This window comes from Salmo salar, chromosome ssa09 (genome assembly GCF_905237065.1).
Source record: "Salmo salar chromosome ssa09, Ssal_v3.1, whole genome shotgun sequence".
Lineage (NCBI taxonomy): Eukaryota > Metazoa > Chordata > Actinopteri > Salmoniformes > Salmonidae > Salmo > Salmo salar.
The window spans coordinates 119607200-119630817 of record NC_059450.1 but is presented as its reverse complement, the minus strand read 5'-3'; the positions used below and the strand labels follow the sequence as shown (position 1 = coordinate 119630817).

General features: G+C 44.6%; 1 protein-coding gene across 3 annotated transcripts in view; it reads right to left on the bottom strand.

The window, feature by feature from the left end:
• The window catches only part of LOC106612653 (rap1 GTPase-activating protein 2), a 95210-nt gene extending 83895 nt beyond the window's left edge, over positions 1–11315 (bottom strand). For 2 of the 3 annotated variants that reach the window (XM_014214029.2, XM_045724417.1), the window contains exon 1: positions 1244–1441. In XM_014214029.2, the coding sequence (XP_014069504.1) occupies positions 1244–1287 (44 nt within the window). In that variant the 5' untranslated portion in view covers positions 1288–1441. Of the gene's footprint in view, positions 1–1243; positions 1442–11175 lie in introns of those variants that run through there. The other variant, XM_014214031.2, reaches the window with a different exon arrangement.
• Positions 11316–23618: the final 12303 nt, after the last annotated feature.

Genomic DNA, 23618 nt, shown 5'->3' with positions numbered 1-23618 from the left:
AGCCCTGGATAAGCACCTCATTCAACTCATTGGGAGCTTGATGATTAGTTGAATCAGGTGTGCTTATCCAGAGGTACAATAAAAATGTGTACTGTTGGGTGAACCGGAGTACCGGTGTTGGGAAGAAACACTGCTTCACAGCAACAGTAACACACAAAATGCATGCGTGTGTGTGCGTGCGTGCGAGTTCGTGTGTACCTGAAGTGAAGTGTGTGAAGGCGTGAAGCCAAGCTCCATTCACCACACGTTGTCAGCGTTTCTCTCTTCTGAGGCGATTGCCTTTTCAGTTCTCACAGAGAAATATCCAGAGGAAAAACTAACTCTCACACATGAAAATCTCATATAGGCCTTGCAAACTGAGATCATACATATATTCATGAGCTGACACAACTAGTGTAAGAGATTCACTTAAAAGTGGCAATCTGGTATTTACTTTTAAATGAATATTACTTAGAAATGCCTCATGAGCTTAGTTCAACTGTCTTCCCAAAAATATGAGTTTGTTTTACACAAACAATATAATTATAAACCAAAACTGTTTAGCTTAAAAACATGTGATCATTTGGATCTGGCGGATGGTCCCATTCCCCAGCTGTTTACCAAAAAAAACATGTGATCATTTGGATCTGGCGGATGGTCCCATTCCCCAGCTGTTTACCAAAAAAACATGTGATCATTTGGATCTGGCGGATGGTCCCATTCCCCAGCTGTTTACCAAAAAAAGTGGCAGGGTGTCTGCTTTGTAGTTGTTTGAATTCCAGATGTCCCCTTTAGTAACCATGGAGGTGGAGGAGTCAAAGTCCCTGTCTGGACTGAACACACAAACGTATCTTTCAGCCATTCCTAATAGTAATTCTAAATACACAGAGGTGTCATTAGACAAAAAGCTATCACATTTTCTGCATTCCAGACGTAAATATCGAGAGAGAGAAAACGCCACTAGAGAAACACAAACAGAGTTCTACAGATGAGAGTCGAATAACACAAAGCAACTCATTGACAACCGTCTGTGACCATTCCCCCTGGTAGAGACAGCACAGAGACAGAACAGCAGCCAGTCAAACTGCTGCAGAAGTGTTGCACACACACACACACAAAGTGGAACAGACAAAGCCCTCCACCCATCCTTCCTTTCAAAACACATTCAGCTCTAGTATGAACAACGGCAGCCTGCTGAATTCACACACACACGTTCATACACACACCGCCAGCCAACAGCCCTACGAGAGTTAAGGTAACGTACCAGCCGAATCCTCCAAAGGATACACTCCTCTTCCTTCTCAGCATTCTGACAGGGGCACTGGGATTGTCACTCTCACTGTCTTTTGTCTCACTCCTCTCTCTCGGTCTTTGAAGAAGTGTAGGCAGTCCTGCGCTGTTCCCTCCTCCCTCACCTGTCCTGCCGCTGCACACAGTTTGGCACTTCAGCTTCTCAGCACACAACTCAGCTCCACACAGAGGGGAGGAGAGAGGCTGGGAGGGGCCAGCCGAAGGGTAAGACTCTCTCTCTCTCTCTCTCTCTCTCTCTCTCTCTCTCTCTCTCTCTCATTCCCTCCTCTCGGAGCCACCCAACCTGCCCACAAGAAGGAAGGAAGTGTTGCCACAGCCGGTGTCACTTCCTCTGTTATGGACTTACCAGAGCTGTCTTCAGGGAACTACATTATGTATTTCTATCAATGTGGTCCTTGCCAATACAGTCACATACAACGATACACCGTGAATAGGTAGCGTACAGTACATGTACCATACATTCAAATGTACTGTTTATTCATTGCTTTAGACCTATCTGAATAATGGATGTACTTGTCGATTTCGCATTTTGAAAGGAAGCCACTCCTGCCAGGAAAAAGCCTCATGTGCTGTTATACAGTACCTTCTGAACGTATTCAGACCCTAAAGGACTCTCAAAACATGAGAAACAAGATTCTCTGGTCTGATGAAGCCAAGGTAGAACTCTTTGGCCTGAATACCAAGCGTCACGTCTGGAGGAAACCTGGCACCATCCCTACGGTGAAGCATGGTGGTGGCAGCATCATGCTGTGCGGATGTTTTTCAGCGGCAGGGGCTGGGAGACTAGTCAGGATCGAGGGAAAGATGAACGGAGCAAAGTACAGAGAGATCCTTGATGAAAACCTGCTCTAGAGCGCTAAGGACCTCAGACTGGGGTGAAGGTTCAACTTCCAACAGGACAACAGCGCTAAGCACACAGCCAAGACAATGCAGGAGTGGCTTCGGGACAAGTCTCTGAATGTCCTTGAGTGGCCCAGCCAGAGCCTGGACTTAAACCCGATCGAACATCTCTGGAGAGACCTGAAAATAGCTGTGAGCGACGCTCCCCATCCAACCTGACAGAGCTTGAGAGGATCTGAAGCGAAGAATGGGAAAAACTCCGCAAATACAGGTGTGCCCAGCTTGTAGCGTCATATCCAAGAAGACTCGGGGCTGTAATTTCTGCCAAAGGTGCTGAGTACAGGGTCTGAATACTTATGTAAATGTTAATTATAAATGAGCAAACATTTATAAAATCCTGTTTTTGCTTTTTCATTATGGGGTATTGTGTGTAGATTGATGAGGGGAAAAAACGATGTAATACATTTTAGAATAAGGCTGTAACGTAACAAAATGTGGAAAAATCAAGGGGTCTGAATACTTTCCGAATGCACTGTATATATATATATATATATATATATGTATATATAAAACCATCTACATACAGTACATACTGTAGGAGCTGCAAAGTTGCCGCTCTGAATGAACCAGGACCCGTGAGACAGCCAGGATGCGTAAAAAATGGCACCCTACTCTCTATATATTGCACTACTGTATATAGGGAATAGGTTGCCATTTGGAACACAGCTCCAATGTGACTGTGAACAAAAGGAGGGTCCTTCCTGCTCCAGCTCTGCCACATTCTTAGGACTAAAATAAACAACTATGATTATTACTTGTTTTCTTTGTGTTGAAATAAAGTTTTTTTCCAATATTCAACACAAGAAACACTGCAGCCAGTAGCCTTATCCACACTGTCTAGTATCTGGTATCACTGTAAACCCAAAGTAATTTTTTGTTTAACTCAAAGTCAATGAAAAATCTTTATTACTTTAAATATGTATGTGGTACTGACTCAAAACTAAATGAGAAGTTTTTAAAAATGTTAGGATGCAAATTAACTTTTTAAATTGGTACAACTTTGTCACAGCAAGTTCAAACAACTTGATTTGAAAGTTTAAACTGTTTAAACACAAAACATGTTTTATTGTCTATTGAGCATGAACCTATTAAGTATTTCTAACTATTTCTAACCCCTTAGGAGGCTGAAAAGATTTGGCATGGGCCCTCAGCTCCTCATAAAGTTCTACAGCTGCACCATTGAGAGCATCTTGACTGGCTGCTTCACCGCTTGGTATGGCAACTGCTCGGCATCCAACCACAAGGCCCTAAAGGGGTAGTGCGTACAGCCCAGTACATCACTGGGGCTGAGCTCCCTGCCATCCAGGACCTCTATACCAGGCGGTGTCAGAGGAAGATCAATTAAATGAGATGAGCATCACTTGAACTCCAATCTGCAGCGCTCCCAGTGAAACAGGACTCTGTCTGTCTGTCTTTCTGTGTTTTAGATGAGCCGGATTGGGTGCCCGGTGCCTATTCCCATTATGACATGAATCACCATCTCCATCATGAAACAGCTCTCATTGAAACCCAATACAATGCTCAAGTAGATTGTTATTGTCTAGTGGATGGCCATGAGCTGTGTCAAACATAAACAAGGCAGATAAACTCATCAAATGTGTTGTGTGTCAGTTGTACAACCCGAGGCCCACTTTCCATCCGTAATGTCATTTCCGCTTGAGCCGACATATTATGCAGTGTTTACCATGAATGCCATCTCCGCAGCTGAGGGAACGTTGCTTAAGGAGCATTATCGGTTGTACAGTATAACACACCTTGCATTGAATCCCACCCCAGTAAACCTTCACATGCAGGAGACCAGGCAAGCTCTGACCTGATGACACATACTAGTGTGTACACTTCAACACAGGCACAATGTATGGCAATACTGGCAGGAAGCAGCTCCTTATCACAAGCTACTTTTACAGTACAGCAGCCCCACACACTTCAGCATATTTACAGAAGAATGGCCTTTTCTGTTCCTTGACACACATGCTTCAGATATATGATCAGAAACACCCTGGAGGTTACAGTGTAACCAGCAACACCATCAGCCCGTTCACCAAACTGACCCAATGTTTTATCCCAAATGTACGTTTTCTAACTGTAGATTTTGTGCTCAATGTGGCCTTCTGTCCCAATGGAAATGAAGAAGTATTTGGTGCTTTCTTTTTCCTAGGTAGAAATACCTTCTTTGATGTGAAAGAACGGGACTCAGCCAGTGTCATTCAGTTCCTCTTGTCCTAACTGGCATCCTATTCCCTTTATTGTGCTGGTCAGAATTAGTGGACTATGAAGAGAACAGGGTGCCATTTGGAACTGTCACGTCTATGCCCCTTCCCCCTCTATACTAACCACCAGTCCTGGCAACCCTTCATTAGGCACACCTGGACTTCATCACGTCCCTGGTTACTTCCCCTTTATTTAGCTGTCTGTTGTCATGAATCCTTCGGTGCTATTGCTTTGTAGAGTTCAGTACGCGGCTCATGTTTGTTCTTTTGTATCTGTTCAGTATTAAAACTCACCTTCTGCACCCGCTTTCTGAGTCCCGGCGTGTACTTTACAGGAACACACACAGTATAAAGCGAGTACGTTACACCACGTCCATGTAATCATCCCACAGAGGGTACAAAGTGCCAGAAGTACGTTGAAGTCCTGAATCAGTTAGTTGCAGTAATGGATTAACATTCGAGTTTCTAATATCTCCCCAGTGGTGTGTGTCCTCGCACATTACCCAAGAATATAAAGACATGTGACACGTGGTCAAATAGAATCGTATTTCTATGCACATGGCAGCACGTGCAAGACGTGGCAGCATTGTTCAAGGCAATATGAAAGTGCTTTTCCCACTCCATTCTTGTGTCTCATTATGTGGGCCAGGAGTTTTTCCTGAGCACATGACCTGACCAGAAACAACATCACAAATAAGCTTCACAATGCCAAATAGCCAACGTCAGAATTCCCTGACACCCGACGTTGTAATGTCAACACCACCAGACACAACCTGAGGCCTGCCTGCTCTGTAGGAGTGAGTGACAGTGACAATGCTCAGTACCGATGTTTCGGACTTTCTATTGTCATGGTGTCTTTTTGTCTAGCTTAGGTAAGCAGCTTTATCAAGGCTCTTTCTATCAGTCTCTCAACCAGAGTTTTACCCCACCTCCTGCCACGAGAGATTTAAGAGTCAAGGGGGGGGTAGGAGAGGGAGGCTGAGGGAGAGAGAGAAACAGAGAGAAAACCAATAGATAGAGAGAGAGAGAGAGAGACAGAAGAAGAGAATTGGGCAAGGGCCAGGCACTCAAAGTGAATCCTAAAGTAGAAAGGAAGTGGGGGAAGGGAGGAAGGGAGGAAGAGAGGGAGAGGGGGGGGAGATTAGACTTTAAATCAGGCAGATACAGTATGTTACATGAGAGAGCAGTGAAACCCTCATTGACACACATGGCCCAAACCGTTAAATACACAGTTGGACTTTAATGAAACCAACTTTAACATGTTCATAATGACGTTGCACCTGAATATATACTGGAGGCAGTATGTATGGTTATGCCAATAAGCTTGGAGCTAAATGGACTGCGGTCTTGCAGTGCTGAATAGGGTGTTGTGTTGATGTCTGGCGGATTGATGGTCTTGCCTTTTCTCTCGCTCACTCCCTCCCTTCGCTCTTGTTTCTCTCTCTCACACACAGACACACACCCTCCCTCCCTCTTTATCTCTGTTATCCTCCTCCCTCTCCGCTCTCTCTCTCACACACACACTCCTCTTTCACACACTCCTCTCTCACACACACACTCCCTCCCCCAATACTGGACCACCCCCCATACTGGTCCCCCCCAATACTGGACCCCCAATACCGGACCCTCAATACTGGACCCCCCATACTGGACCCCCATCCCACCTCTCTTCTTTCCTGCCACCTCATCCCCCTTTTCACCATCCTCACCCTTTCATTCTCATCGCTCTTTTTCCTTTATTTCATGCTAATCTACATCTCTTTATCTTATATCGCCCTCCATCCCTTCCAACCCAATACTGAACCCTTACAAAAAAGGGTTCGTAAAGACTTCTTTGTGGAGGGTATATGGTCTTACATGGAACCTTTTTGGTTCAAGGTAGCACCTATTTTTCCTAAGAATGTTGTCTGACAACTCTCCTCTTTTCTCCATCACGCCGACCTTACTTCCCATTTCACCCTTACTCTTTCCACTCCCCTTTTCCCTCCGTTCATGTGTTGATCCTCTCGTGACCCGTGTTGATCCTCTCGTTACCCGTGTTGATCCTCTCGTGACCCGTGTTGATCCCCTCGTTACCCGTGTTGATCCCCTCGTGACCCGTGTTGATCCCCTCGTTACCCGTGTTGATCCTCTCGTTACCCGTGTTGATCCCCTCGTTACCCGTGTTGATCCTCTCGTTACCCGTGTTGATCCCCTCGTTACCCGTGTTGATCCCCTCGTGACCCGTGTTGATCCCCTCGTTACCCGTGTTGATCCTCTCGTTACCCGTGTTGATCCCCTCGTGACCCGTGTTGATCCTCTCTTCCGTGTTGATCCCCTCGTTACCCGTGTTGATCCTCTCTCCGTGTTGATCCTCTCTACCCGTGTTGATCCTCTCGTTACCCGTGTTGATCCCCTCGTGACCCGTGTTGATCCTCTCGTTACCCGTATGCGCATAGAGCCCAGTGATTTTCTCCGCTGATCTTTAATAAGGCCCAACCATACGCCCACACAAACTGCCTCTGTACCAACCACACACCACCACCACATCACTTTCTACTGAGCCTTCTGCCATGCTCATCTGGAATTCAGTCTTCCTGACAGAACGCACTGATGAGAGGAGAAAAAAACCTACCTTTAATCCATTCAATAAGCAGTTTTGCTGTTTTTCGTCATTATAGCATGCTGGGTGGGAACGCAGTGCCCCCCCCCAAACACACACACAGCACGCACACACTATGTGCTGGATAGCCACATATTATGTGAATGATGAACTTGAGATTTGGAGAGACAACTGCCCTGTGACTCATCTGACAGCTTATCAAAATTTGCGCTTATCCCCCAGGAGTGAAAGTGAGGGAGCAAGAGAGGGGGGGGTGAGCAGGGGATGGAATGTGAAGGAGGGAGAAGAGAAGAAAATACGGAGCCATTCAGGGTGAAACTATGATAAAGGACAGGGAGAGGTGAAAGGAGAGAGATACAGCGAAAGAGAGACAGAGCGACAGAGGGAGAGTCAGAGAGAGACTTGAACGAGGGAAAAAGGAAATGAGAGATGCTGAGATTGAATGGAGGCCAATCAATTAGGGGAGGGAATGACAAGCAGGGCGGTGAGGTGGAAAATGGAGCTAGCAGATGAAGAGGGGTTAGAGAGAGAGGAAGTGAGAGAGAGGGAGAGAGAGAGAATGATGAGAGAGAGAAAGAGATGAGGATGACAGATGGAATTAATGAAAAGAAGAGAGGATCACACATAGAAGAGAACGAGTGCACTCCAAATTGACCTTTAGACATCCAGTTACAGTGCATTGGGAAAGTATTCAGACCTCTTCACTTTTTCCACATTTCGTAACGTTACAGCCTTATTCTAAAATTGATTCAATCAAATAAAATCCTCATCAATCTACACACAATAACCCATAATGACAAAGTGAAAACAGGTTTTTAGAAATGTTTGCAAATGTATAAAAAAAAAACTTTGTTATGACAATCGAAATTGTGCTCAGGTGCATCCTGTTTCCATTGATTTTTGTTGAGATGTTTTAACAACTTGGAGTCCACCTGTGGTAAATTCAATTGATTGGACATGATTTGGAAAGGCACACACCTGTCTATATAAGGGCCCACATTTGACAGTGCATGTCAGCGCAAAAACCAAGCCAAGAGGTCCAAGGAATTGTCCGTAGAGCTCCGAGACAGGATTGTGTCGAGGCACAGATCTGGGGAAGGGTTCCAAAAAATGTCTGCACCATTGAAGGTCCCCAAGAACACAATGGCCTCCATCATTCTTAAATTATAGAAGTTTGGAAGGACCAAGGCTCTTCCTAGAGCTGGCCGCCCGGCCAAACTATGCAATCTGGGGAGAAGGGCCATGTCAGGGTGGTGACCAAGAACCTGATTGTCACTCTGACAGAGCTCCAGAGTTCCTCTGTATAGATGGGAGAACCTTCCAGAATGACAACTATCTCTCAGCACTCCACCAATCAGGCCTTCATGGTAGAGTGGCCAGATGGAAGCCACTCCTCAGTAAAAGGCGCATGACAGCCCGCTTGGAGTTTGCCAAAAGGCAACTAAAGGACTCTCAGAACATGAGAAACAAGATTCTCAAGTCTGATGAAACCAAGATTGAACTCTTTGGCCTGAATGCCAAGCGTCACATCTAGAGGAAACCTAGCACCATCCCTACAGTGAAGCATGGTGGTGGCAGGATCATGATGTAGGGATGTATTTCAGCGGCAGGGACTGGGAGACTAGGATTGACGGAAAGATGAACGGAGTAAAGTACAGAGAGATCCTTGATGAAAACCTGCTCCAGAGCGCTAAGGACCTCAGACTGGGGTGAAGGTTCACCTTCCAACAGGACAACGACTCTAAGCACACAGCCAAGATAATGCAGGAGTGGCTTCGGGACAAGTCTCTGAATGTCCTTGAGTGGCCCAACCAGAGCCCGGACTTGAACCCGATCGAACATCTATGGAGAAACCTGAAAATATCTGTGCAGCAACGCTCCCCATCCAACCTGACAGAGCTTGAGAGGATCTGCAGAGAAGAATGGGAGAAACTCCCCAAATACAGGTGTGCCAAGCTTGTAGCGTCATACCCAAGAAGACTCAAGGCTATAATCTCCGCCAAAGGTGCTTCAACAAAGTACTGAGTAAAGGGTCTGAATACTTATGTAAATGTGTTTTTTATTTTTTTATTTGCTCTGTCATTATGGAGTATTGTGTGTATTTTTTAATATTATCAATTTCTGATTAAGGCTGTTACATAACAAAATGTGGGAAACGTAAAGGGGTCTGAATACTTTCCAAATGCACTGCACAAATGAAAGGGGGAGAGGGGCTTTATATATAGCCTTGTCCCAGATCTGTTTGTGCTACCTTGTCAACTGAAAGACCATAGGAGTTGGCAAGGCAGCACAAACAGACCTGGGACCAGGCTAGGCTGTACAGGCCTACATCAAGTATCAACGTCTCATCTGCTGTCATTTATAGAAACATGATGCCTGCTTAGAAACAGCCAACACTTTACCAAACATCTAAATTCATCTGTGGAGCGTAGTCCTTATCTATGCCAGTGGAGGCTGGTGGGATGAGCAATCGGAGGACAATCTCATTGTAATGGCTGGAATGGAATAAATGGAATGATATCAAACACATCAAAAACATATGGATAACACGTTAGACTCCTTTCCATGTATTCCATTACAATGAGCCTGTCCTCCTATAGCTCCTTCCACCAGCCTCCACTGATCTACGTATCACCTCCCATAGCTGGAGCCTGGCTGGCGGGCTGGCAGAGATCTGACAGGCAGCAGTACACCTGAGAAGATCCCATTTTTGGTCTATTTCCAGCTGTCACCAAGAGGGTGGCGAGAAGGAAACCAAGACGTTGCAGAACATTACAATGGGAGATTTGCATCGACAGTATCACACACACAGTGACCCACACACACACACACACACACAGACATGCAGAGTGATACACACACGCACAGAGACACACACACACGCACAGTGACAGACACACACGCACAGTGACAGACACACACGCACAGTGACAGACACATACGCACAGTGACACACAAACATACATACAGTGACACACGCGCACGCACAGTGACACACGCAGTGACACACACACACACGCACAGTGACACACACGCACAGTGACACACACACGCACAGTGACACACACACGCACGTGACACACACGCACAGTGACACACACGCACAGTGACACACACGCAGAGTGACACACACACACGCACAGTGACACACACACACACAGTGACACACACACGCACAGTGACACACACACACGCACATGACACACACGCAGAGTGACACACACACACGCACAGTGACACACACGCACAGTGACACACACACGCACAGTGACACACACACACACGCATGTGACACACACGCACGTGACACACACGCACAGTGACACACACGCACAGTGACACACACGCACACACGTGACACACACACACGCACAGTGACACACACACACACACAGTGACACACACACGCACAGTGACACACACACACGCATGTGACACACACGCACGTGACACACACGCACAGTGACACACACGCACAGTGACACACACACACGCAGTGACACACACACACGCACAAGTGACACACATGCACGCACAGTGACACACATGCACGTGACACACTCACACACGTTCTCTCTTTAGATGAATGACTGGGTCTATATATTAGACAGAGGACGCTCAATCTGCACTTGATGTACCGGAACGTGGCTAATGCTGTTCATTTCCATTTCCAGAGATGAATCTGTGTGAACTGAACCATCAATCAGGCACTTTATTTATATGGGCTGGCTTTCAAAAGCTAAGAACACTTTATTCCCTCTGTGTCAATGGAAGCTTTTGAGGGAGTGTGCTCATCAAGACACACACACAATCGTGTGCATGGAATCACACGCACAATCATACACACAGATGAACATACACACACATCTGCATAATGTTAACACCCGCAAAATGCCTTCACACACAGAAGTAAATACTTCTGCACAACCAGCGCCTTTGATATGACTGGCAGCTAAGCGGACCCAAGTTCTCTCTCTCTCTCTCTCTCAGCAGCTGGCGGTGCTCTCACACTGACGAACACACAGCAACAGTTTAACACGGTCTCTCATACGCACTCATGCCACCTACCACTGTCTTCTTGTCACAGCAGTCAGAGAAAACAAAACAGGAATATAGTGTACATGACACGACTTCTATACTACTGTCCTCCTCAAGGTTCATGTGAAAGCTTACCTTGACTCGCCCACGGATCCCTTGCATGCTGTAGAGAACATGTCTTAGCCAGTGGCTGGTCCAACATCAGCGGATAGAATGGCAGAGCATGAGAGGACAGGGGAGATTGACTGAGTGCGTGAGTGAGAGAGAGAGAGTGAGAGAGAGAGAGAGAGAGAGAGAGAGAGAGAGAGAGAGAGAGAGAGAGAGAGAGAGTGAGAGAGAGAGAGAAGAGCGAGAGAGTGAGGGAGAGAGAGAAGAGCGAGAGAGTGAGGGAGAGAGAGAGAGCGCGAGAAAGAGAGAGAGAGACACACAAGAGGAGAGTGTGTGTCAGAATGCAGGATGCGTGGGAAGATGTTGTTGCCATGGTGAGGGATACGCCTAAGCTCTTCCCTGGTTGGGTGATGACCTCGAGGAGAGGAGAAAAGAAAGGAAGGGTTAAAGCCAATAGTGTGACACTGGTTGAGGTCTTTAGTACCTTCACCTTAGTCACAGGTCAGTGCACAGACACTCACACCCCCCCCAGGCACGCACGCACGCACCCTCCACACAGCCAAATGAGACTGCACAAAGAAGGGGGGGACAGCATTGAAATCAGCGACACCAAAAATACACACACTCTTACATCCACACCCTTCCACATACACGTGCAAGCACGTACACAGACACACACATACAGAAACAGGGGACCCATGAAATCAGCTATTTCAACAAAGTTGCCTCCTGCCTGCCTCAGTACATGTATGCCCAAAGAGCAGACCAGCCACAGCAGTGTCCCATCAATACTCTAAACAGAGTTCACACATATCAGCTACTCTAAACTATTTGCTATTGATTTTCCCTGTGGCGTTGTAAGAGCTCTCTGGTAATAACAGAGCATGAACTCTGATAAGGTAGTGTGTGTGTGTGTGCGTGCGTGCGTGTGTCACACAGTGAGCGGAACAAAGCCTTCGGGACATGTTTAATCAAATCTACTCCCCAAACACACGTCACACACACACACACACACACAGTCAGTCCATTTTTCTGTTTGTTTAATGCTGTGTTCTTTCGGTTGATCTTCTTCCCTCTCCAATCTCCAGGCAGTTTAGTGTTGGGGAGAGCCTTTGTGAGTCCTAATTGGTGCAGGTTCTGGGGTTGCCTTGGAAACCCTTTTGATAGGGTTCTCTGGAGGTCCACCAAAGGGTTTGGTTATTGTATAGTATAACAAAACCACAAACACTATACACGATGTGACCTTACTGTCACCACACTCAAGGTTTCAAAGTGGAGAGACATTTAAATGAACCAAGCCATCAAACTGACAATAAAGTGCAGCACTGCTTTGTCACAGCCATGATGATGTAACTAATGGCCAGTAACGTGCAACATTTGTGGTTCATCATTGGTTTGGAACACAACACGAGTCGATCCACCCAAATGAGAGATATTATGGTCAGTGCAACAACCTCAACTACATGACTGGCTATAGTGGCGCAGTGGTCTAAGACACTGCATCTCAGTGCACGAGACGTCACTGCAGTACCTGGTTCAAATCCATGATGTGTCATATCTGGCTGTGATTGGGAGTCCCATAGGGCGGTGCACAATTGGTCCAGGGTAGGCCGTCATTGTAAATAACAATTTGTTCTAAACTGTTTTTCTACTTAGTTACATAGATGATTTCAAATGATATGACTGGAGTAATGATTTGTTGTTGAAACCTTTCCAAAATACTGAAGCCTATGCATACTGTATGCTATCAGCAGTGAAGGGCAAAACAATATACAGCTGCCTGGCTGTGTTGTAAATGTAAGTACTAGTAAAATGAGATTCATCAAGGTTGAACTGTGTGCTTTTAATAAGGTTCTGTCAATGATGGTAAAACCATAAAAGAGCTCCTGTGTGCACAGTCCTGGGTGTAATATAGAGAGGTCCATCCCATCCTGTTCTTTAACCTTTACTAAGGGGAGTGGAGATGAGAGGGAGATGAGAGATGATTGTAAGACAGGAAAACTAGAGTCTATAAAACAGGCACATTGAATTGGAAAACGGGTAGAGGACATGAATACACTAGAAAATACAATCACCCATTATTGTAGAGACAATCAATCCCCTCCTGGATAAAGATCCCTGCTGCTTTCATTAGTTTTGTGTGTCAAGTCATTCTGTTTTTTGTTGTTGTTGAAAGAAATGGCGCCTTATGTGTGCACTGCCGCTAATACCGTATCCCCCAGTATGGTACAGGGACGGTATGAAGGTATGAAAATATGGATAACGGCCTACCCTTTCTCTGTAACTGAGAGAGTTGAGTAGAGCTCTACCCTTTCTCTGTGACTGTGAGAGTAGAGTAGAGTCCTTCCCTTTCTCTGTGACTGAGAGTAGAGTAGAGCTCTACCCTTTCTCTGTGACTGAGAGAGTAGAGCTCTACCCTTTCTCTCTGACTGAGTGAGTTGAGTAGAGCTCTACCCTTTTTCTGTGACTGTGAGGGTAGAGTCCTTCCTTTCTCTGTGACTTTAAGACTAAAGCTCTACCCTTTCTCTGTGACTGTGAGAGTAGAGTAGAGCTCAACCCTTTTCTGTGACTGTGAGGGTAGAGTCCTTCCCTTTCTCTGTGACTGTGAGAGTAGAGTAGCGCTCTACCCTTTCTCTGTGACTGAGAGAGTTGAGTACAGCTCTACCCTTTTTCTGTGAGTGTGAGGGTAGAGTCCTTCCCTTTCTCTGTGACTGTAAGAGTAGAGCTCTACCCTTTCTCTGTGACTGTGAGAGTAGAGTAGAGCTCTACCCTTTCTCTGTGACTGTGAGAGTAGAGTAGAGTTCTTCCCTTTCTCTGTGACTGTGAGAGTAGAGTAGAGTTCTTCCCTTTCTCTGTGACTGTGAGAGTAGAGTAGAGTTCTTCCCTTTCTCTGTGACTGTGAGGGTAGAGAAGAGTCCTTCCCTTTCTCTGTGTTTGTGAGGGTAGAGTAGAGTCCTTCCCTTTCTCTGTGACTGTGAGGGTAGAGTAGAGTCCTTCCCTTTCTCTGTGTTTGTGAGGGTAGAGTAGAGTCCTTCCCTTTCTCTGTGACTGTGAGGGTAGAGTAGAGTCCTTCCCTTTCTCTGTGACTGTGAGAGTAGAGTAGAGTCCTTCCCTTTCTCTGTGACTGGAAATGAACCAGCCTGCCACACGTTGATTCACCTATGGCGTCTGTCTGAAGAATATAAATAAGATAACTAATACCATAATCAACATTACCCTGGTTGAGACATGACACATTCAGGCTACATCCTAATCGGCACCCTGTTCACTATTTAGTGCACTAGTTTTGACCAGGGCACTACGGGCTCTGGTCAAAAGTAGTGCACTATAAAGGGAATAGGTTGGCTTTTTGGATACAACCTCCCTCTATTTCTGTTGGGAGATATTTTGAGACATACTGTCAGTTCACAGGCTCTCCATCTCACTGACATGGGCACTGCACTGTCTGGGGTCAATCACCCTCATAACATAATGTTTACTAGATAGGCGCCATACATCAATGGAATACTAAATCTCTCTCTCACACCAATAATCTCAGAAATCCCTAACCTATATTGTTAACATTGTGGGAGCCAACCCCTCTGCCTAGGGAGGCACCAATGCAGGCACACACACACAACAGACACACACACACACAACAGACACACACACACATACGCAGGTACACACGTGCATACACGCTTAAAGGTCCAGAACAGTGAAAATCATGTTTTTCATGAAATTGGATGATATTTAGACGAAACCATTTCAAAGTAGGGTGACTCAATAATGAAAATGACTGTAGCTGCTAAATTGATAAAGTGTGATCATAAAGTTACTGGTCGCCTCCTCTGTGTTAAACACTTGGGTTCAGGAGGCATGCATTACCAAGGATTTACTTGCGGCCTTATGCAACGTCACATAAACGCAATTGTAAATGAGAACTTGTTCTCAACTTGCCTACCTGGTTAAATAAAGGTGAAATAAATAAATAAAATAAATAAAAATAAAGCCGGAAATGTTATACACCAATGGTAGCGTCTTATCATGTTTATTTATTTCAATGTATTCCGCATCGCATGTGTGCCTACGCCTTGCTTTGGCTTTGTTTGCAAATCTTAAGCTAGCTACTAGTAACTAGCTCAAGCAGAAAGTCCTACCAAAGATACTGGTAACCTTTCATTTGTGGTGTGACTGTTACTGTTAGCTAGTGAGCTTCTTACCAGCATGTTGTGACTGGATGCCATATTGTAAATTTAACGTTACACTATTTTCAGAAGAACGATGACATCCGACAGCAGTGGCTGCTTCTCATTTCGGGTGAATATGTGGCTTTTTATCTTTTTTTATTGATTTTCTTTTAGGAACCTTAACACAGAACGCACTGCAACTGCCTCTGAAACGCAATGCTTCAACACAAACCAAGCGTTCCATTGGAAATAAATGTACTTCTGGTGTACCAGAACGCAAATACACTGTCTGTGGGATCAAGGCGTAAGTAATCCACTTTTACGTGATATGACATCACTTTTTTTTTTACTTTGCAGTTTTTTCCAAGCATTCGGAGGGGACAATGGTGTTACAAATTGTAAGAATAAATGGGTCCTGCACACTGTAGGGTGGCCGGGGGCCTATATCAGGCTTACGGCTCAAATTATTTATTTAAAAAAATGTAAAACGATGTCTCACCATTATTTATCACCTTTATTTCTCATGAGTGTTCATGTTGATCAATATTTCCGCTACGCTGGCCTATTGTAAATGATCAAATAAATGTCTGATCAATACACACAATTCTGAACATATTGCCATTTATAATGCTAATGCCGAGGCACCAGTAAGTTGTCCAGTACACTTATTGTATGCTGTTTTCATGTATACTGAACAAAAATATAAACCCAACATGCAACAATTTCTAAGATTTTACTGAGTTACTGAGTTAAAGTTCATAATATGAACTGTAACTCATCATAGAAATTGTTGCATGTTGGGTATTCCCAGTCATGCAAAATCCATAGATTAGGGCCTAATGAATTTATTTCAATTGACTGATTTTGTCATATGAGTCCATTTAAATTATTTCCTCATATTATCAATCAATTGAAATGGATTTCACATGACTGGGAATACAGATATGCATCTGTTGGTCACATTTACCTTAAAACAACAAAAAAAGGTAAGGAAGTGGATCAGAAAACCAATCAGTATCTGGTGTGACCATTTGCCTCATACAGCACGACACATATCCTTCGCATCGAGTTGATCGGACTGTTGATTGTGGCCTGTGGAATGTTGTCCCACTCCTCTTAATGGCTGTGTGAAGTTGCTTGATATTGACGGGAACTGGAACACGCTGTCGTACACGTCGATGCAGAGCATCCCAAACATGCTCAATGGGTCTGGTGAGTATGCAGGCCATGGAAGAACTGGGATATTTTCAGCTTCCAGAAATTGTGTACAGATTCTTGCGAAATGGGGCCATGCATTATCATGCTGAAACATGAGGTGATGGCGGCCGATGAATGGCACGACAATGGGCCTCAGGATCTCGTAAAGGTATCTCTGTGCATTCAAATTGCCATCGGTAAAATGCAATTGTGTCCATTGTCCGTAGCTTATGCCTGCCCATTACCATAACCCCACCGCCACCATGGGGCACTCAGTTCACAACATTGACATCAGCAAACCGCCCACTACGCACTAAAAAGGGCCATGCATGCACAGTAAAACACAGCATCACATTTCAAATTATACCTGGTTTGGATGCACTTGACCATAAATTGAAAAAAAAATTCATTTCCATGTAACGATGTTGGTAGCACTGCAATGGAACCCCTAAATTACGTTATTACCGTAATTGCGTCGCAACAGGGTCACCAATGACGGGTTATTATAGACGGTTTGGTGACACACCTCTCACAACTGCGGAGGAATGGAGAAGGGGAGTCGATCCTTTCGGTTTCTATTACGATGAACAGACAAGTGAAACTCCGACTTTATTCACAACATGTACTTCCCATAGCTCCGTGAAATCAGCGACATTAACGGGTCCAAATCGCGCGAATACCTTCAAAATAAAAGTCGTCTTATTTTGAACACAATATCACAAATTGTAAGTAGTAGCCTATATTTTGCCTGTTTCGCGATGGAGAGCTTGAAATATTTTCAAAAAGCAGACATTGAATATCACTTTGAGCATGGTCAAGTTATGAATTCAATGTTGGATGGTGTATCAATGCAGAGGAAGGAAACCACTCAGGGAATTCACCAGGAGGCCAATGGTGACTAAAACAGAGTTTAAAGGCTGTGATAGGAGAAAATTGAGGATGGAGGATGGATCAACAACATTATAGTTACTCCACAATACTAGCCTAATTGAGAGACTAAAAAGAAGGAAGCCTGTGCAGAACAAAAAATATTCCAAAACATGCATCCATTTTGCAACAAGGCACTAAAGTAATACTGCAAAAAAATGTGGCAAAGCAATAAACTTTTTGTCCTGAATACAAAGTGTTATATTACTGAGTAACTACCACATTTTCAAAAGTAGTGGTGGCTGCATCATGTTTTGGGTAAGCTTGAAATCGTTAAGGACTGGGTTTTTCAGGATAAAAAAGAAATGGAGGCCTCCCGAGTGGCGCGCAGTCTAAGGCACTGCATCGCAGTGTTGCGGCGTCACTACAGCCTGGGGTTTGATCCCAGGCTGTGTCATTACCGGCCGTAACCGGGAGTCCCATAGTGCAGCACACAATTGGCTCAGCGTCGTCCAGGTTAGGGGAGGGTTTGGCCAGGGGGACTTTACTTGGCTCATCGCGCTCTAGCAACTTCTTGTGGCGGGCAGGGTGCCTGAAGGCTGACTTTGGTCGTCAGTTGAATGCCGTTTCCTCCGACACATTGGTGCGGCTGGCTTCCGGGTTAAGCAAGCGGGTGTTATGAACCGTGATTTGGCGGGTCATGTTTCGGAGGACGCATGACCCGACCTTCACCTCTCCCGAGCCTGTTGGGGAATTGCAGCGATGAGACAAGTTCGTAATCATGAAATTGGGGAAAAGAATATTGAGAAAAAAAACCAGAATGGAGCTAAGCACAGGCAAAATCCTAAAGGAAAACCTGGTTCAGTCTGCTTTCCACCAGACACTGGGAGATGAATTCACCTTTCAGCAGAACAATAACCTAAAACACAAGGCCAAATCTACACCGGAGTTGCTTACCAAGAAGACTGAGAATGTTCCTGAGTGTCCGAGTTACAGTTTTGACTTAAATCTGCTAGAATATCTATGCCAAGCAGTGGTGATTTTAGCATGTAAATCTTGGTGGGGCAACAAAAAAAATACATATCATTAAGCATGCCAGCAAAGCCACAACACAACACTAAACAATACATGAATTGCACTATAACGGTGACTGTTAGGGCCTACATAAAGCTGTCCAACAGTAGAGTCCCAACAGTAGTCCCAACACTTTACCACTGCCACACCTGGCTATCAGCGGAACCTTGTCTGGCAGCGAAACAGTTCATTCAGCCTCATTTACTGCCTTTTTGAAAAACATGTGGTTTCTGATAATTTAGATATACCATAGTTTGTATATGGGAACGACGAGCGGATAAGAGGCAAACCGTAATTTTGATTAAGACATTAATGAGCGAGACAGGACAGACACAAGGATGGAGCGAGCTAGGACGGACGTCAATATAACTATTTGTTCAGCACTTTTGAAATGTACAGCGACAGAATTCAGAACATGGGCCGTTCTTACATTATTCTCCCTGTACAGCAAGTCAGAACCGTAGGATAAATAGCGGTGCATATAAGCAGACAATGAAAGCTCTTACAATATTCAATGATTACATTTCTCTAAAACAGGCTATATATGCACCACCAATTCAGAACAGTAGGAAAAATGAAAAGGGGAAAAGGGACCAAATTACTAGCGTGAGGCACATGGGCTACTAACAGCTTACTACACAACATACACTTAGTATTACTTGCTTAGCTACAGTATACATACAGTACTGTGCAAAAGTTTTAGGCAGGTGTGAAAAAAATGCTGTAAAGTAAGAATGCTTTCAAAATAAATATGTTTCAATTAACTAAACGCAAAGTGAGTGAACAGAAGAAAAATCTACATCATATCCATATTTGGTGTGACCACCCTTTGCCTTCAAAACAGTATCAATTCTTCTAGTACACTTGCACAAAGTCAGGGATTTGTAGGAACATAGTCAGGTGTATGATTAAACAATTATACCAAGCAGGTGCTAATGCTCATCAATTCAATATGTAGGTTGAAACACAATCATTAACTGAAACAGCTGTGTTGGAGGAAGAAAACTGGGCGAGGAACAGCTGAACTCAGCTAACAAGGCGAGGTTGCTGAAGACAGTTTACTGTCAAAAGTCATACCCCATGGCAAGACTGAGCACAGCAACAAGACACAAGGTAGTTCTACTGCATCAGCAAGGTCTCTCCCAGACATACATTTCAAGGCAGATATGGGTTTCCCAATTTGCAGTCTAAGTTCTTTTGAAGAAGCACAAAGAAACGGGCAATGTTGAGGACCGTAGACGCAGTGGTTGGCCAAGGAAACTTACTGCAGCAGATGAGACACATCATGCTTACTTCCCTTTGCAATCAGAAGATGTCCAGCAGTGCCATCAGCTCAGAATTGGCAGAAAACAGTGGGATCCTGGTACACCCATCTACCGTCTGGAAAAGTCTGGTTAGAAGTGGCCTTCATGGGATCCTGGTACACCCATCTACTGTCCGGAGAAGTCTGGTTAGAAGTGGCCTTCATGGGATCCTGGTACACCCATCTACTGTCTGGAGAAGTCTGGTTAGAAGTGGCCTTCATGGGATCCTGGTACACCCATCTACTGTCTGGAGAAGTCTGGTTAGAAGTGGCCTTCATGGGATCCTGGTACACCCATCTACTGTCTGGAGAAGTCTGGTCATAAGTGGCCTTCATGGGATCCTGGTACACCCATCTACTGTCTGGAGAAGTCTGGTCAGAAGGGGCCTTCATGGAAGACTTGCGGCCAAAAAGCCATACCTCTGATGTGTAAACGAGGCCAATTTAAATGCATTCCAGGTGACTACCTCATGAAGCTGGTTGAGAGAATTCCAAGAGTGTGCAAAGCTGTCATCAAGTCAAAGGGTGGCTATTTGAAGAATCTCAAACATAAAATATATTTTGATTTGTTTAACACTTTTTTTGGGGTTACTACGTGATTCCATGTGTGTTATTTCATAGTTTTGATGTCTTCACTATTATTCTACAATGTAGAAAATAGTAAAAACCCTTGAATGAGTAGGTGTTCTAAAACTTCTGACAGGTAGTGTATGTTGTATTTGCTATAGGCCTATTGTTTACCTTTTTGTTGGTGACACTGATATCTTGATAATATGCAGCTGTTTAAAGGGCAAATCCACAGTTACATTTACAAAACAATAACAAAACTGACACCCCACCTCTGTTTTGGTAAAAAGCTGAGGGATGGGCCTGAAGAAATGTAACCACTCTCAGATTAATATTATTTGAACCATGTTATGAGACTATACCGTGTTTGTTTACATTTACAATGTTTACAAACATTGGAGAAAAACAAGCTTATATTTTGGTTTCTCATGGAGTGTAACAGTTAATATAAGCTCATGAGGCATTTCTAAGTTATATTATATACATGTACACCCATTGATTCTTAAAGAATAAAACGTATAAATGCCTCATGAGCTTAAATTAACTGTCACAATTTATAAATCCCAAAATTGGATTTAACAACTACAGATTGCCCCTTTAGTGAGCGAGTTTGAGCATGTGTCCATTAGGCCTATCGAGAGATTAATTAGATTGAGCAATAAAAGCCCCACTTTTATTCCATAGGCTGGGATCCGCACTATGCAGCTGTGGCAGGAGCGCATTATTCACTGGCTGTCCACTAGTTTAAAAAAACAATGATTGATAGGCAGTTTAAACCTCTTGAATTCAACCATTTTGCACCATTGGAATTATTGGGTTCAAATACACATTTAGACATGTCAACAGCCATCCACAACAACCACAATCCCTAGGCGCAAATAGCTAAATGAGAGCGCATCAGTGTGATTCACATCAATTCACTATGTAGATATCAATAATACGTGATCGCCGTAGACTACACCATTGCTGTCATCCTTAACTCCAAGCGTTTATTCAAATTGGATAATCTTTGGATGCCGACAGCAGTCGCACCATTGGAAGACAGCTTGGACTGTAGCCTAAAAAAAACTATTCCTGCTCTTTTCCCTCGATCCATCAAACCCATTTGGTGTGTCATCATAGTGGTCTGATTTGTAGTCAGACTCGCTTAGGTGGAACAAACTTAAATTTGCGCCTTTTTTCAATGCTGATTTGAATGTAATTGAGAACAGAAGTGTCAAATGTTTTTTCCCCCCGCAAAAATCCTTTCTGAATTTAAAAGTAATCCTCGAAGTAACCATCTAGTTTTTCAAAAGTATCTGTAATCTGATTACAATATTGTTGTTGGTAATGTAACAGATTACAGTTACCGTTTTCTGGTAATCCGTTACTCCCCAACCCTGCTAACGCGTTAGTTCTATTAGCTATGCTGACTATGACGTTCCTTTAGCTAATATCAGTCCCTCAAGGATTCCGCGATCGCATAATTCAATGCAAACTCAACCAATCGAGTGCATATTATGCGAGAGCTCGTAATGTTGACCAACATTTAGCGCATAAAGTGTCCAATCGAAAGCGGGTTCATAATTTTGATCATTTACTGCACTGTTACGGTGGAAAATGGCCCAATCCAACCACACGTCAACAACATTTTTCTCCTGGCCTGTCAGCGTATTCACTTGCGAATATGATTGTTGATGGCTGACAGGCAGTACAATGAATAGAAATCAATCTCATTTGCCAACAAAAATAACGTGCGAAACTATTGGCAACTGTTTTTGGAAACAAGAGAAAGTCGACAATAAACAGTCACTTCGAATCAGCAAAGCATATGAGAATGTCAGAACAGTTCCCACAGCAGCGGCAGATCACCATGACTGAAGTGGTAGCAGGGAAGACCGTGGCAAGCTCTGAAAGAATCATGGTGAGTGGCGTTTTACTCAAACGTTTAATCGTCTAACCTTGGTTTTAGTAGGGTGGTCGGCACTCTGCTCTCCCCTGTCTGTCTATGGAGAGCGCAATTTTTGAAGTGTGTGGCCGACTGTACTTTCCTGACAGGCTGCATGAGGGCATCTCGTATGATTATACTAACGTCGGCCCCAGTGTAGCCTTCTGTCTTTTTGGCGAGTTTATGCAGGTCAAATCAAATCAAATCAAAATCAAATTTATTTATATAGCCCTTCGTACATCAGCTGATATCTCAAAGTGCTGTACAGAAACCCAGCCTAAAACCCCAAACAGCAAGCAATGCATGTGAAAGAAGCACGGTGGCTAGGAAAAACTCCCTAGGAAAAACTCCCTAGAAAGGCCAAAAACCTAGGAAGAAACCTAGAGAGGAACCAGGCTATGAGGGGTGGCCAGTCCTCTTCTGGCTGTGCAAGGTGGATATTATAACAGAACATGGTCAAGATGTTAAAATGTTCATAAATGACCAGCATGGTCAAATAATAATAATCATAGTAGTTGTCGAGGGTGCAACAAGCACGTCCGGTGAACAGGTCAGGGTTCCATAGCCGCAGGCAGAACAGTTGAAACTGGAGCAGCAGCACGGCCAGGTGGACTGGGGACAGCAAGGAGTCATCATACCAGGTAGTCCTGAGGCATGGTCCTAGGGCTCAGGTCCTCTGAGAGAAAGACAGAAAGAGAGAAAGAGAGAATTAGAGAGAGCATATTTAAATTCACACAGGACACCGGATAAGACAAGAGAAATACTCCAGATGTAACAGACTGACCCTAGCCCCCCGACACATAAACTACTGCAGCATAAATACTGGAGGCTGAGACAGGAGGGATCAGAAGACACTGTGGCCCCATCCGATGATACCCCCGGACAGGGCCAAACAGGCAGGATATAACCCCACCCACTTTGCCAAAGCACAGCCCCCGCACCACTAGAGGGATGTCTCCAACCACCAACTTACCGTCCTAAGACAAGGCCGAGTATAGCCCACAACGATCTCCGCCATGGCACAACCCAAGGGGGGGCGCCAACCCAGACAGGAAGACCACGTCAGTGACTCAACCCACTCAAGTGACGCACCCCTCCCATGGACGGCATGGAAGAACACCAGTAGGCCAGTGACTCAGCCACTGTAAAAGGGTTAGAGGCAGAGAATCCCAGTGGAAAGAGGGGAACCGGCAAGGCAGAGACAGCAAGGGCGGTTCGTTGCTCCAGCCTTTCCGTTCACCTTCACACTCCTGGGCCAGACTATACTTAATCATAGGACCTACTGAAGAGATAAGTCTTCAGTAAAGACTTAAAGGTTGAGACTGAGTCTGCGTCTCTCACATTGGTAGGCAGACCATTCCATAAA